We start from the raw sequence: 15,932 nt of genomic DNA on the forward strand, positions 1-15,932 counted from the left end.
TTCCAAGAAGCATACTAATTCATCATCAAGAGGACAAAGAACCACACTTACACACTGGGATTCAGTGCTTCTGTAATGAAACGAGCCACTAATGAGTAATAATCTATTCCAGCATACAGCTGATTGAAAAATCTTGGATGATCTGGAAATACAGATGAAAAACAAGTGACAGGATATACCACAAAAGGGAATACATCACACTCCCTCTCAGTTGAATGCTGATCATTGCAAAGCACAATTGATTCCATTCTCTCAGTATTCTCTGGATTTGCTGTCCTTTCCTAAAGTTAGACATTCCTTTGAAAGTAAATTTAATAGGCACTTTCAAACTTCAATACATGTCTTGAGAAATGCAAGTGCTGCACAGAATAATTGTGAGTTGTTAACAAGTTTTATAAAGCAAAAAATAAAAGGGATTGACAACTGAGTATACATAATCTCTTTAAACAGTGGTTTTTAGAGGCCACAGTCAAAATTTTGCTCAGCCAAATTTTGCTAAGCCATTGAATACAGGATCCCAAGCAGCTGTGCCTTTTCTCCCACCAGAGTTTCAACACAGAGAGAGAGAGAGAGAGGCAGTCTAACAGCTTGGAAAATTTTGCTGCACACTTAAAATGAATGAGAAGTTAAGAGAATTTATTTACCCTCCTTTAAACACTGAGATATAACTAATTTTGACAAAATTCTATACTACTGCTGACTATAAAAACAACTCTGTTCAACAGTGGGGTCACCACCTAAATTTTAATGCATAGCACAGCATTTTTACATGCAAAACCAGGTAAACAGTATGGCTCCATTTATATTATAACTAGGGCGTCAATAAATGTCTATTCTCAAATTAAAGACTATTTGCACAGCACATTTTTATATACAACGTCCTTTCTAAGGTGACATATTATAATCTAAGGGCAATTTGCAAAAGTAAGATAAACACATCTTTCACTAACTCAGTAATTATATCTGCATATTATTAGTACACTACCCCTGCAGATCAGTATCACAACTTTTCTGTGGTTTTCAAAAGCATAAGTTCCCTCTCAAAATTATTTTACAGTTTTCCTCTGTAGCAACAGTGATTGTAGCAGGGAATGCAGCCCAGAAATGCACAACAAACTATATCAAATGTCTTTCTTACTTAACAAAATACAGCCTAAGCCGTTCAACATCTGAAATCCTGAGCTACTGATTCACAGTGCTATTTCCTGAACAGATGTTGCTCATCCCCTTTCACCAAGATTGAATTACCCTGCACACGCTGCAGAAAGGTTAGCTATAGAGAACTAATCCTGCAGAGCTGTGTGTACTGTCTCTGAAACACTGCAGGCTCTCTTCTCATGGTGTCTGGAACAGGAATTACTGCCTATCAGTAAATTAACAACCTACAAGACTATTTCTCAAATAGAACAATAAATGGAGGGTAATCATCACTAAGAACATATGAGGACAATGATGGTGACTCCAAATCTCATCACTCAGACAGCAGGAAATCACACAAAAAGGTTCTTCTCTTGCCTTCGAAAATGACAGAAGACTAGACTTCAAAATGACAGAATCTACTACTAATGCAAATGGCATTATGTTAATTACTTTTGATTAGTTTGCCATTATGACATGTATTAGTCAAGCTGATGGTGACTAGAATTCAAACAAGTGTTTGCACCCTTGTATAGGCAGGAGGGAAACAAACATTCACACTCCCAGTTCCCTGAAAGGTGACAGAGGTTTGTAAACATCCCATCTAAGTTAGCATGCAGAGCAACAGTGCTTAAAAGCCCATTCCTACTGGTTTTGACGCTGTATTTTATAACATCACGGCAGAGCTGCAGGATCTTCTGATGACATTCTCCGGTGTCCCTCATTTCCAGGTCAAGAATCTGCTTAAGCTTTTCAGGGGCTTGCCATTCACAGACCTAGTGATGGGGAGCAGGGCAGACACCATCAGTGAACAGCTTAGCCAGGAGCAAGAGGTTATAGAGCACAAAGTAATCACCCCGTTCAGCTCTGCTTTCACAAAACTTCCCATGGCAGGGAAACCAGTGCCACCAGAAAATATATCCAGTAAGCTGGCCTCATGGGATGTTGGTTTTGTCATGTCTCAGGCAACACTCAGGCATAAACATTAGAGTGGGAAATGCTGAAAGGCAGAAAAGAAAGAAGCCTGAAGCTCAAATTCTGTCGTTAGCTAAGGATTTGCAATCACAGCATTTCAGATGCTGTTCTGCCAAGGGGTGGGAGCAAGCAGTGCATGCCCAAAGGCAAGCATGGTTTATTTTCAGGACCTCTTCCCATACAGCCTCTTAAGCAGGTTCTGCAGAACCCACAGCAATCTTAGAATGCTGTCCTCTCACGGTGGTACCACACCCACTTTCCTCCTTCTCCAACACCAGTGTCTCTGATGAGAAAACAAATAACTCAACCCCACTCCAAACATGAAAAACACTACAGCCATTTGTGATCTCAAAGAAAATGACCTTTGTATTCTGAGATTTTTAAAAAATCAACATTTTCTGGCAGATATGTATGCTAATTATGTTATTGAAAGGTTTTATAATACATTCTGTATTAATTTGTAAGGCTGTATTTTATTTTGCAGCCAAGTACAGACTATAAACAATGTTGAGGCTACTTAGAGTGCAATAAAATAGAGCTTATAAAAATTGATTTATTGTTCATTACCTTCACTACAAAGTTTCAACAACACACTCTGGCTTTACCTTTTCTGTTACATCATCCGCTTTCTGGACAACTTCTTCCATTATAATCTTACAGGCCTCTTCCACAAATTTCTCTCCTGCTTTTGAGTCCATGATTGGACCATTTAGGATGATCCCATCCACCAAAACAGCATTCTTCTTCTGGAGCATCTCCTGCTTGCAAACACTAACTGTAAGAGAAATAACTCATCATTAAAGCAAGGATAAATAAATAATAAATTTAAAAAATATTCCTTCACTGCTGGAGATTTAGTCAACTTAAGAAAAACCTCACATGGACTTTTTACCCGTAAAAAAATCCTAGATTTTGGTGGAAGAATCTTTACAGACAAAAAAACCCCACATTACTTCAAACATAGACTATTATTCTGCAGGCAATAATAGCCTACTTGTATTGTATTCTACTGCTTTCTCTAACATACAAAAGCATGCAAGGGACATTCCAAACACAGAGGAAAATACAGTTCTGGCTTAGAACATGTTACAGCTGTACAAATAGAAATACACAGGAAAGTAATGGACATTTTTCTTAACTGAAAATGTTTCCCTCCACAAGCCATCCCTCTGCTCCCACTTTTTAATGAAATTACTTTTAGCTTTGTTTCCTGTATCTTTATGCTGCTCCTTCCCACCAGCCACTCCTCTTGCTCAGTCTTCTGCATTCTTTGCAGAGTGCTTCACTGACCCACACTCCCTGAAAAAAAAACCTTTTGATGTCACATACCTGTACTTCTTTCTGCTCTTACCCCATTAAGTGCCCTCAGTCACTAATTACAATAATCTGCTGGGCAGATTATCTTGTTTATTCCTTTCTCCAGTGATGATCTCTTTCCCTTGCCTCACCTATACCCAGGAGATGTACTCTCCTCCATGAACACATTTTTACTTTCACCTTTGCATTACCCCTGAGTGCTCATCCAAGATGCTTGTAAGACACTGGCCAACAGTGGCAACTACGTATCTCTTTCATGTATTGATTTCATACGGCAAGATCAGGACTCCAGTTTTCACCAGCATGAGGATGAAGATGAAATTGAGACATTTGGAGATATGGAGGGAATAGATATTTGAAACAGTATCATGCTGAAAGGAGAAGCGGTAACTACTGTAACCAAATTATCTGGGTGACAGGCAGTATCTGTTCACGGATCCTGCTGTAGAATAGCTGAGGTCTGTACAGCCAGGCAGCACTGCCACCACGGGTTGTCTTCATTTACCGTGAGGATGGGGCAAGGCTGAGGTGTCTGGAGAAATGGGTGTATGTTCTATGCCCAAAACAGCTTTATCTTATTGCTTTACTTTTGGCTCCACTTACAAAGTGGAGAAGACAGGTGGCTCTTTCACAGATCTAAACAACTGAATTTCCAGAGGACTGCCAGGCACTGCAGTCTGACATAACATTCATCATGCTTATCATAATTACAGCTCCTCATGCACAGGAGGACTTAGAAGAACAACAATGCTGCTTAGAAATGTGCATTACTTCAAGGTCCATTGATTGAAAGAAACCCTGCTAATCCCATGAGCTTTTATTTTCTGGTGACTCAGAGAAGCTATTCAGTCCACTTCGATTTATCAGGAGAGATATGACAAACAAGACAAAATTCTAACATGAGATGGGAGCTCACACTTCTCATAATGCCGCCAACAAAAATAACACAACCCCCCCTCCCCCTACAGCTTTCTGAAATTACTTTTATTTTTAATCCAAATGGGCAGCATACTAAATTTTTCTGAACAGAGTGGCCTTCAGCCCATTGTTATAGGAAAGACATAAATGTTCCTACTGGACAGATGGAGAACAAGCAGGCAAACAGTATTAAATCTTCAACAGGCAAAGAGGGAAAACCACAGACATCAAAAACGTCAATTCTCATCATGCTTTCCAGCACACCACAGCAGAGGCACTGTAAAGAAACTGCAGCTTGAAAAAGTCTTAGATGTTTATCTCTGGAAACACAAGCTAGTAGGTCAGCTTTATAAGATTTAAAACCCTGGGTATTACCAGGAAATGGAAGGCATCAGGGCTTTGGGCAGAGAGAACAGAGACTAATTTTGTGTTGAGACTTAGTTATTTGATGTATAAATACTTACTGCCGTAAGTACTATTCAGAGTTTAACATAAATACAAAAAAGAATTTCAACCCTAACATCACCTGGAGAGTCTATGATCTCTATGTATGCCAAAGGTGTTTTGTTTCTACGAAAAAGAGGACAGGCTCTAAAAAAAACCCCTATAATGTGGGAGACTAATATCTCTTGCAGAGCACAGATATTGATACTTCCTTTGGTTACAAGCAGAATAGATGGCGGAGCAAGAGAACTCACTAACTCTTTAACTCCTTTTTTGTTTGTTTGGGATATTTTTGTTGCTGTTTCGTGGACTGGTTTGGGGTTCTTTCATTCTCCTTCAAACTCAATGATGGAAGCAGAGTTGTAAAAAAGATTTCTATTGGTAACTCAGTCCTATTCCTGTCACTCTTGCACAGACATAAGATACTAGTATTTCCATTACTTTATAATGATCTTTTTTACAGGGATTCTGCAACAGCAGAACTTTGCATTACTTTTTCTACCAGGTCTTTAGGGAGCTGAGTCATAGGTCTAACAGCATCCTGTTTGAAGCAGGTCTGTTCACCTCTACACACAGGTTTACAGTCTCCCTAGGATGCTTTGTGGATCCTGAGAAAGAAGATATGATCTGGAAAATGGGTGACAGTCTACCCTTAATCCCCACATTTGTTTCAGAACTTGAGCACAGCCTACAAAAGAAAGGCAAAGCAGAGAGGTTAGAAGGAAGAGATGGAAGACAGACTTCATTTCAACAGAATTTCACCTGTGTAAACCTCCAGCAAAGAGTTTGTAACTCTGCCCATATTTTATTTCATGGAATAATACTCTGTGCAATTATTTACCACTTCCTCAATAATTTTTCTGGTTATCACTAATAATTTCAATCTGAATTTGTTGCAAATACTGCCCTGGAATATACCATAAGACCATTACCTGAAATTAGCAGAAACAATTACTTCACAATCAGGTGTTAAATCAAGCCCCAACACATTTTTCTGAGGTAATCTTCAGATATCAGAAACCACTACTGGATACATACACTCTTCTTATCCCTCATGATCTTTCTGCAATTGATGATACCTGATCTTCTACTTCTAGTTATCTGACTTCTGAAGTTCTTATTAGATGACCAATTCTTCCCTATCAAAAAATTAATGTGTGTCCTCTTGGTTGCAGTAAAACCCTGAAGAGGAAAACTAAGCAGAAGACAAACATCTGAAATTCCATAATATTTTTTTCTTTTTTATCACATTTTTAAAAGAGGCCAATGATCAATTTATTATGCTTTAGACAGGTGAACCTCCAGAAAGATTCCAGGTTCACTTTCTATGTCACAATTAAATAGGTGCCCTTAACACATTCTCAGAGCTCAACATCCAAGCTAAGAAACACACACTATGCTGATGATACATATTGTGTCTTAAAAATAAAAAAAAAAATCATTCATCAAATGCTCACATTATTTTCCAAAAATTTTGGGCCTTTTATATATCTGTCTCAGACACATCTGATTGCACTAAAGGAACATCACTTCCTTTGATGTGGGAAAGCCCGCTTCATCGAAACAGCATCTTGTCACATACACCTCTTTTGTTTTCAAATATGATAGGGAAAGCATCTAGAGATGTGACTGTTATAAATATGTTCTTTCCTATTTGAGAATACAGAAACATTCTCTGAAGCAGACTCAGAAAACAGACTTTCAGAAAATACATCAAATACAATTCCAGCCAAATGGCTCCAGGCTTGAAACATAACTAAAAATTTAGCAAATAGAAGTGCTTTAACACAGAGATTAAGAATTACTGACTGTTTAAGATATTTTTCCGCAAAAGAGAAGACTCAATTCTGCTCCAGTTGAAGGCAATTGGGCATTCAGCCACTGGCTTCAGCAGCAGCAAAATCAAGCACATAATTCTCATATTTCATCCTGAAAGAAATATTCTATTATAGAAGCCTAAGTATTTCCAACCAGCATTTCATTTTTATGATCAATATTATTTTCCCAGTAGCAAGCATAAATTAGAGTTGGAATAATGTACAGAAAAAAAATAAACATTTTTTCAGATGTTTCTATATCTTTATATAAGTACTAAATATATTTCAAAAGCTTCATCTGTTTCCATATTTGACTGCTAAATCCTTGTACTACAAAAAGAAACTGAAGCATCATACTTGGCCCATTCTGACAATATTTGGGAGAGTAGCATGAAATGATCAAAAAGATTTACTGCTCACAAGGTGAACGAGGAAACAGAAGGGGTTCTTGTGAAAGAGTAGCTTGTGCTTGAATGCCAGAGCCAAATCCTGTTCAGTTCATACTGTATTAGCCCCACTGACTATTTGAGGGAATGTAAAAAGCTGGCTTTGACTAAAGGCCTACTTCTATTTTGCAACAAATGCAGTAGTAATTGGCAGCATTAATCAGAAAAAAAAATAATTAATTTCTCATTTTGTATCATCTAGTCGTGGGTCTTCTTTTAGTGTGTCCAGCAAAGGAAAATAAGTGCCTTCAGTGTCAAGACTCCACTCCACCATGTTTAATGAATTACTGTGGTGCCAGATCATGTATCAAAGCATTAAAACATACTTGTCCCACACTATGCAGCTATTTGAGTCCCTCAGTATAAACAATCTTTAAAGCCACTTCTGTTTCTTTAATCACTGCTTTCTGTACACATTAATAAAGCAAAGCCACTACAGTCTTAGGGCAAAAATATATTGTTTCTTCATGAACTGATTTCCCAGGCCTGTCGCCAAGTAAAGGAGATGCAGTTCTCCTAAAATCCAGTATATAAAATTACTTATTGTCCTAGAAAAACTATCCATATGAAAAAAAGGAGTAGGCATGTGTATGGTAAGGCTTATGCAATTCCCCCTATGTTACATATTCTTGTTTTGCAGATTTATGGACCAGGCCTGCGGATAGAGAACAAGTTGGGTGCTTCCCCTCAGAAGGTCAGCAACAGACACCCCCACACAGGAATCTTCTGACTGTGAAAAGGCAAATGTGACCTTTATAGAGAAAAGGACCCAAGGAAAACAAAAGTGCTTGTGTCTGGGCTCCAAAACCCCTGAATAGACTCATTGAGCTCACTGCCAGAACTGAACAGTAACAGCGCTACAAATGGGTCCTATTCTCCATCCCACACCTGAATTTCCCCTTCCTAAGGGAAGGGTTGGGAGAATGAAATGAGGAGAGGAGACCTAGAGATGAATATCTGACAGGGAATGCGAGGACCACACTAGGACAGAGGTCCTGCTTTCAGAGGTATTTCCTGAGTTCTGGGGAGGGACCCTTTCTAGTTGAATGCTCACAACAGGTCATGTTGTGTGATCCTAGGCAGGATCTGCTTAAAAAAAATAAAATTAAAAAAAGGCAAATAGAAGTTTAAATATAAGATTCAGACATTTTAATGCAGCCAATCCTTGGGAACTGATGTCAATTTTTCATAACAACTCTGCAATGTCCTAACCAATAAGTGCAGGAATGATTCATGCTGTAACATTTCCAACTAGGAAGAAAGGCTGAGGAGAATTGGAATCCACCTTGCTGCAAAACTGAGAAATGGCAAATGCCAACTATGAAATAGAAATCCCAACTCCCCAACCCCAGTGAGATTCTTTCTCACACATTCTAACACTTAACACCTGCTAACAGTGTAGGAAATATCTGAGAAACAAAACTCTTTTCATTTTAATTAAAATTATTTCAATTTAATTAAAAGTTCATTTTAATTAAAAGTTGGGTACTGATGATGAACATCTAATGGACATTCCTTTTTGAGTGGAAAAGTGATTGAATCTGCAGCATTCGATCAAACCACTGTGTATGTATAGAAAAGTTAACTGCAGGAGGCTGAGTTCAAACAGAAATTATGAATACAGGTGTGACCCACATAGAACATATAGAATCCCTGAGACTTTTATGGTCCAGTGGAAAAAAAAAAGATTAAATGAAACACAAATAGTTTTTTTATCCAAATGGAAGTTTTACAACTTGTTTTAAAAGGGTTCCTGACAGACAGTAATTTCATGCAAGAACTATATTTTTAATCATAATATAAAATCAACTTTCAGCTCCAGTCTTTCAAAAATCAACTAAGAAGGCAGTAATTTACTAAAACTCAGTTTTATGGGATTCAGTGCAAGTTAAAATGTAGAAATAGATGAAAAGTCCTAATTTCATTTTAGGAAGTTTTACCTGCACATTCAAGTTCCAGTCAAAACAAGTCTTTTCCTCACACTTTTTCATATCATAAACACTTCCATATTTTCTGTTTCCTACAAAGGATTTTCAATTGCTGTTCAATAACTCATACCCACAACATAACTCTGAGATATGCCCTTATTTACTAACATGGGGAAGTTAGTGCATAGCTAATCAGGATGTAACTTTCCAGACCACTAGGTTCTCTGAACTAGTTGCTGCATAGATAATCATAATTTATTAGCCTATCAGTTCAATGCAAAAGTAGTTTAAAGTAGCTCAATGCACTCTCAAAATGGAGCAAGCTGTCTCACCCAGGCTGTTATAATGCTGCTGGTCACATCAGCAGAGATGGGTCACACAGATGAGGGACCCAGCAGGGCTCTGGACACACCATTTCAAGTGTGCCTGCTGTAGGTTTACTGCCTGATTTTGGGAAAAGACTCCTGAGCTGCAAGAGGCCAGGCTGCTGCATGGCACTGGCAGGTGCCAGCACAAGACCTAGCAGTCCTTTTCTAAAGCATTAGTCTGGATGGTGCCTGGTGGAAGCCCAGATTTGATCCTACTGTGCACGCTAGGGTTCAGCAATGGCAAGAGCCAAACAGAGCCACCACGCTGACTGCACTCAGGTCTTCCATTTCTCCTCTATCAGAGGCAGAAAACAGATACCTTATTTTGTTTGGGGTTTGTTTGGACCATGCCAAAACTTAAATCAGTCATTTGACCTCAGCATTAGCACTGCAACCAAATACCAGGTACATCCAGCATTTGTCACTTACTCTTTCCCCTCCAGGCTGGTGCCAGAGCTTTTTAACATGATCTATTGGCCCCAAAGAGGGCTCAATAATCCCTGAACAATGGAGTAGGGCTGCTTGCAAAAAATTAGTTTAAGCAGCTCAATGAGACCCTGCAAGCTGCCTTGCAGTGTAACCAGCAGAAGGATGCCAAGCCACTTAAAGACAAGCTTTCCTTGCTGAAACCCAGACATTTGCCAATGGACAAGACCATATTTATAAGGCTTTTCAGCATACATAAGATGAGATGTGACAAAGGGCAGAGATGGCTAAGCTTTAGAGACACAAGCATTTCCAAATTACCTAGATTTAACCAACTACTTCGTAGAGTCATTGCTACTTTGCTGGCAAAAAAACGTGGTCACTGAGAACCACCTTTCTCGTGACATTCATGGGAGTGAATAGCTTCTGGTCCAGTGGCTTTTAATTTGAAAGACAATTCTATTTGCTGACACTTGATAAGTTTTTCATTAAAAAAATAAAGATCACATATATTCAAGAAATGGTAACAGAGAGGGACATTCATACATTTGAATCAGGTCAAAGACACCTTTTATTACCCTTGATGAGGCCTGACAATAATTATCAACAGAAATAACCATTAGTGATGCGCTACAAGGCAACAACAATTTGCCTTTTCAATTTATTATTCCCTCATCGTATATGTATAAAGCCCTGTAATGCTAAAATAAGAATACTTGTGTGCACAGATGGGAGAACAAAAGGGGGGAAGTGGCCCAAAATTAGCCACGTCCTGATGAGTATCCTGGACTTATCAATGCTTTACCAATGATTACCTCCTAGAACCTCTACAGTTTGTGACACAAGACAAAGCAAAAAAGGCCATAAGAAATCTAACTTCTGATTTCTGCAAAGCTTGAAGAGGTAGTTTCTGTAAACATCTGGGATGAGCATAAAAAACTATCTCAAATTGGACCACAGAGTGGGAGGAAGTCAGAAATACAGACATGTACTTCAGTGTGTCCATTTTTTTCTGTCTTGAAAATGTAATAAATGCTTATGCAAATATAAATGATCTTTAAAGAAGCAGGCAGCTTAAAATAGTCAAGAGCAGGGAAATTAAGGCAAACAAAATCTAAACTGTTTAATGGGCAATAATAGCTGAATCAGTATGCAACAAGATCTCATAATGTATTAAAAAGTGACAATTCTTGGTTGTATAAGTGACAGTTTAAAAGATGCCTTAATCAAGAAAGAAAAGTTATTCATTGAACTTCTCAAATGTCAAATTAAGCTTCTTCACTAAATGTTCATTAACTGCCAAGAAAATTCTTATAAATTTTAAAGCACCATGAATGCACTCACACAGAATGGCTTTACTTGATGCAAGCTACATTTCTTGCAAAATGATGTCTCCCTTCCTTTGATGAAGTACTATTAGAAAAGATCCAAGTACCTCTTTTATCAGATCAGATTTTAAGACACAGGAGAGATCCCATCCCCCTGCTCTGACCAAAATACTAACCTGAGTGTCACATTACCAGTGCCTTAAAGTCTCCCTAACTCCCAGGGTGTTTTATCACGCCTCACATTACAGCTGCTTGAGATGGCAACATGGCAACACCTTACACAAAATGTTTGCCAGCTCATCTCCCCAGTCTGCTGGTGGCATAAAACCACGTAACTGTCCATTCATACCAAATACACACTGAGCCATCAACAATTCAGAAGTTTAAAAGCAGCATATTGCACAAATGCTGGCTGCTGCCTTCCTTTTGTGATTTCCAGCTCTGATTCTGTTGATGGGCTAGCAGCCTGCTTGAAACTCTGCTTAGCACACTCAGACTCGCCCCACAAGAAAACAGCTCACCTATTTATATTTTTTTTTCTCCAAATACAGAATTTGCCAAGCTTTCTCCATGCCAAATCAACCTTGGAAAACTACCCTGATGTCAAATGACTGAAGTGTATATACAGTGAAGATCCCTTTCTGCAGCTAGGAGTAGGAATTTACAACTTGGTCCCCTCTCATTAATGGGATCTTGCTGTCTTTTGTGTGAATGAAAGCATAGCCAAAAAAAAAAAAAAAAAAAAAAAAAAAATCCTCTTACCCATCCACAGTCATTAAGGGCTTCCCTTGTGGACAGTGGTGATGTCTGAGAGAAATGAGGCTCAACTAGCAATCAGCAAGATGAAATTCAAATGGTCACTTTCAGATACATTGAGGTGGTTTAAAAAGAAAAGGGGGAAAAAAAACCAAAAAGGAAAAGAACCCAGAGTGTCACCCCTCAGACTGCTCCCACTGTGCTTCTGTCCACCACAGCAGCTTCTGCAAGTGTTACTCTCTGCACATTTAAGTCTCCACTCCACTTCGCCAGCTGCTCCAGCTGTGCAAAGCAAACACAATGCTAGTGCTGCAACAGGCAGCACTTCAGCCTCTCTCCCAGATGCTTTCCAATAGGACATTAAAAGATAAGAGCCCATAATATCGGTACTGAAAGGAGAACTGCATTGATCAGCCCAGAAGGTCTAGTTTTAACAAAGGACTTACATTTGCTTATGAAAAAAAAAAATCTTTCAGCAGGCAGCAAAGTTTTACAACCTCAAGAACCACAGAACCAAATTTCTACAGTAATTTGAGCTTCTAGAGAAAGCTACAATGTAGCCTAACCTCATTCACCATCCCACTTAGGAGAAGCTCATGCACCAGGTAGAACCTGGCAGAAAACACAGCAAATCACCAAAGACCAAGGAAAGAGAGGTCTGTGAGAGTAAAGGATTCCTCATGAGAGGGAAAGTGCAAAGAAATAACAGATGCTACTCATTAATAAGGTAGAGAGACTGGGAAACCTGCAGCAACAAGGGTGGAGATCACATTACCATTAGACACATTCTGTTTTACCAGCACAAGCTAATGGTTTTGGAAGGAAATTAGGAAGGAAATTAGGACTTTTGGTAGCATACAACAGGCAAAATTTGAACAAGAACACTACTACCCAGCTAAACCACCAGGATCTCAGTCTTAGTGACTGCTGGCAGCATATCTTAGGGGTTGTTTTGGCACAGGATATAAATATAAGCTGCATCTGAAGCAAATGACTTTGGGGGCTACTGTCACTCACACAGTACAGCCCCTGCTACTCACGTAGTACAGCTGTCCTTACAGTACAGCCCAAAACTACTACGGGCACCAGAATATATTTACTACACACCAGAACTGTCATGTAACTCTACAATGTTCCTTCAATTTACATCAAATAAAGGAAAAAGGGATCCATTGTTTTTAAAATATTAAGTTTATGCAGTTTTCTTTCAAAAATATTATTTTGTTCAGAGATTTTTTTAATTAATATAGTGCTAATAATTTGGATGACCCATGAATGCAAGAGACTTCTCAGCCTGGGAATAAAAGCTTTTTCACTGTTTCATTCATGTTTAGGGTAAAATATAAAATAAACTTATTAGGTCTCAAGTCTATTTTGATGATTTTCATAAGAAAGTCACAAGTTGAGACAAGTTAAGAAATTCTTATCAAGAATATTGATCTTGTGGGAGAGGGGGAGAGCCATCTGCAAACACTTTTACTATTTTCTGACTTAGCAATCAGCTTCCATTCACAACACCAAGGACTTCCTCCTTTCTTAACCTTGCAAATTTAATCTCTGCATTTTCTAAGCTCCTCCAGCAGTGTCATTATTGTATTAGCCATAGTTCATCCACAGCCCCAACTTTTATAAACATAGGGCCAATGTTCACTTTTCATTAATGATGCAAGGCCTTCCTCTTCATGCAGGCAAAGAGCTTGATAACACCTTTATAAAACAGGACTAACTTCTCCCTCACTGAGACCTTTTGTTCCAAAAAATCCCTCTATTGCTATATATCACTATGGTATTCTGGTGTCTGATGAAAAAGAAAAAATTAAAGGCACCCCTCTTTAAAGATAACTTATTTCAACAAGAAGCACTGTTCTGCAAGGTTTTTATGACAACTGTTGCAAAGTCTGGACCTTATTAAGCCATCCTGGCTACACCCTGCTGCGCTGTAACAAAAGGAGCTTACAGGCGGATCCCCGGCAGGCAGCCCAACACCTGCGCTGCGAACCGAGCCTGCCCTTTCCTCCTGCCCCAGGCCCGTCTCCTCGCCAAGCCCGGGGTTACCCGCGATGGGGAGGCTGCAGGAGCCCCCGCAGGACGGGCAAAGTGTTAAACGCCCCGGGCGGTGCACAGAGCGCTCCGCTTCCCTCCTCCCAGCCTGTCCCGAGCCCCTCCGCCCACAGCCCGGCGACAGGAGGGGCACGGGCCGTGTCCCCAGTGTTTACCCTCCATCCCGGCGTGGCGCTGGCGCCGGAGAGGAGCAGGTGCCGCTCCCGCTGTGCCCTGGCCGCTGCCGCAGCCTCCGGGCTGCCGGGGCCGCTATAAATACCCTCGGCACGGCCGGGCCGCCCCTCCCGCGGGGCAGGGCGGGCGGGCACGGCCGGCCACGGGCACGGCTGCCGGCCACGGCCCCGGGGCTGCCTTCCTTGCCAAGTCGAGGTGTTGTGGCAGTCGCTGCTTGTGATAATTACGGGCTTGTTTGGCCGCCTCTAAAGCCTGAGCCGGTGCACTAAAGGCCGAGCCGGGGCTGCGTGGCTCCCCTGCCGGCAGGCAGCCCCGAGCAGGCCGCGCACAGCCCGCTGCCGGCAGCCCGGCCGGGCACCGCCGCCCGCCGAGGAGAAGTTTCACACAGAAGACTCTGAGTTGGAAGGGATCCACAAGGATCGTCAAGTCCAACTCTTAGCGCTGCACAGGACATTCCCAAGAGTCACACCATGTGCCCAGGAGTGCTGTCCAAATGCTTCTTGAACTCTCTCAGGTTTGTGCTGTGACCACTTCCCTGGGGAACCTATTCAGTACCTGACCAGCCTCTGGGTGAGGAACCTTTCTCTAATATCCCACCTGAGCCTCCCCTATAAATACCCTCGGCACGGCCGGGCCGCCCCTCCCGCGGGGCAGGGCGGGCGGGCACGGCCGGCCACGGGCACGGCTGCCGGCCACGGCCCCGGGGCTGCCTTCCTTGCCAAGTCGAGGTGTTGTGGCAGTCGCTGCTTGTGATAATTACGGGCTTGTTTGGCCGCCTCTAAAGCCTGAGCCGGTGCACTAAAGGCCGAGCCGGGGCTGCGTGGCTCCCCTGCCGGCAGGCAGCCCCGAGCAGGCCGCGCACAGCCCGCTGCCGGCAGCCCGGCCGGGCACCGCCGCCCGCCGAGGAGAAGTTTCACACAGAAGACTCTGAGTTGGAAGGGATCCACAAGGATCGTCAAGTCCAACTCTTAGCGCTGCACAGGACATTCCCAAGAGTCACACCATGTGCCCAGGAGTGCTGTCCAAATGCTTCTTGAACTCTCTCAGGTTTGTGCTGTGACCACTTCCCTGGGGAACCTATTCAGTACCTGACCAGCCTCTGGGTGAGGAACCTTTCTCTAATATCCCACCTGAGCCTCCCCTGAGAACTTCAGGCCATTCCCTCGGGTTCTGTCGCTGGTCACCACAGAGAAGAGATCAGTGCCTTCTCCTCTGCTTCCCCCCACGAGTAAGCTGTGGGCTGTAGTGAGGTCCCCTCTCATTCTACTTCTCCAAACACAACAGACCAAGTTTTAAGGGCTCTGGATGAGCTGTGTTCAATGAGCTGTTCCAGTTCATTCCAGGACACGTGCACTGTACAGCGCAACACAGGCCCTCTTAATCCTCATCCCTTTATTTCCTCCTAATTACTGCCTCTCAAAATAAATTTCCTCCTAATTACTACCTTTTCAAAGAAAAAGGTAAACAAGCTTTGGTTCTGAGCACTGTTGTAGCAGGAAGGTCTGAAAGTGTCCAAAAATTAATGACCAATGTCCCCAAAATGTTATGCCTCCCCTTAAAATTGCATCATGATTAATATTTGACAGAGATACTTGGAAGTAGTGAAATTTTCACATGTGAATTGAACACCTATTCACAGTAGTATCCTAATTTTTCTTATTTGCTGGGAAACAAGTGTAGCCCTTTTGTAGCTTAACAGCAGTTTCAACCAAGCCATTAATAACTTGTACAATTGGAGAAGATAATTTTGTAGCCCAATAGAGATCCTACACTGCAAGAGGTAAGTATTTGAACTCATTTTGATAGATAAAAGGGATTGGTAACACTAAATTAAGAG

General features: G+C 41.2%; 1 protein-coding gene across 2 annotated transcripts in view; it reads right to left on the reverse strand.

The window, feature by feature from the left end:
- The window catches only part of GADL1 (glutamate decarboxylase like 1), an 83,731-nt gene extending 69,167 nt beyond the window's left edge, over positions 1-14,564 (reverse strand). Inside the window, exons 1-4 of one of the 2 annotated variants that reach the window (XM_041466648.1) lie at positions 14,077-14,561; positions 2,718-2,887; positions 1,787-1,913; positions 52-142 (exon numbers count right to left, since the gene is read on the reverse strand). In XM_041466648.1, the coding sequence (XP_041322582.1) occupies positions 52-142; positions 1,787-1,913; positions 2,718-2,887; positions 14,077-14,083 (395 nt within the window). In that variant the 5' untranslated portion in view covers positions 14,084-14,561. Of the gene's footprint in view, positions 1-51; positions 143-1,786; positions 1,914-2,717; positions 2,888-14,076 lie in introns of both variants that reach the window. The other variant, XM_041466649.1, reaches the window with a different exon arrangement.
- Positions 14,565-15,932: the final 1,368 nt, after the last annotated feature.

Source organism: Pyrgilauda ruficollis, unplaced genomic scaffold, assembly GCF_017590135.1.
Source record: "Pyrgilauda ruficollis isolate IOZ18807 unplaced genomic scaffold, ASM1759013v1 scaffold2, whole genome shotgun sequence".
NCBI classification, from domain to species: Eukaryota; Metazoa; Chordata; class Aves; order Passeriformes; family Passeridae; genus Pyrgilauda; species Pyrgilauda ruficollis.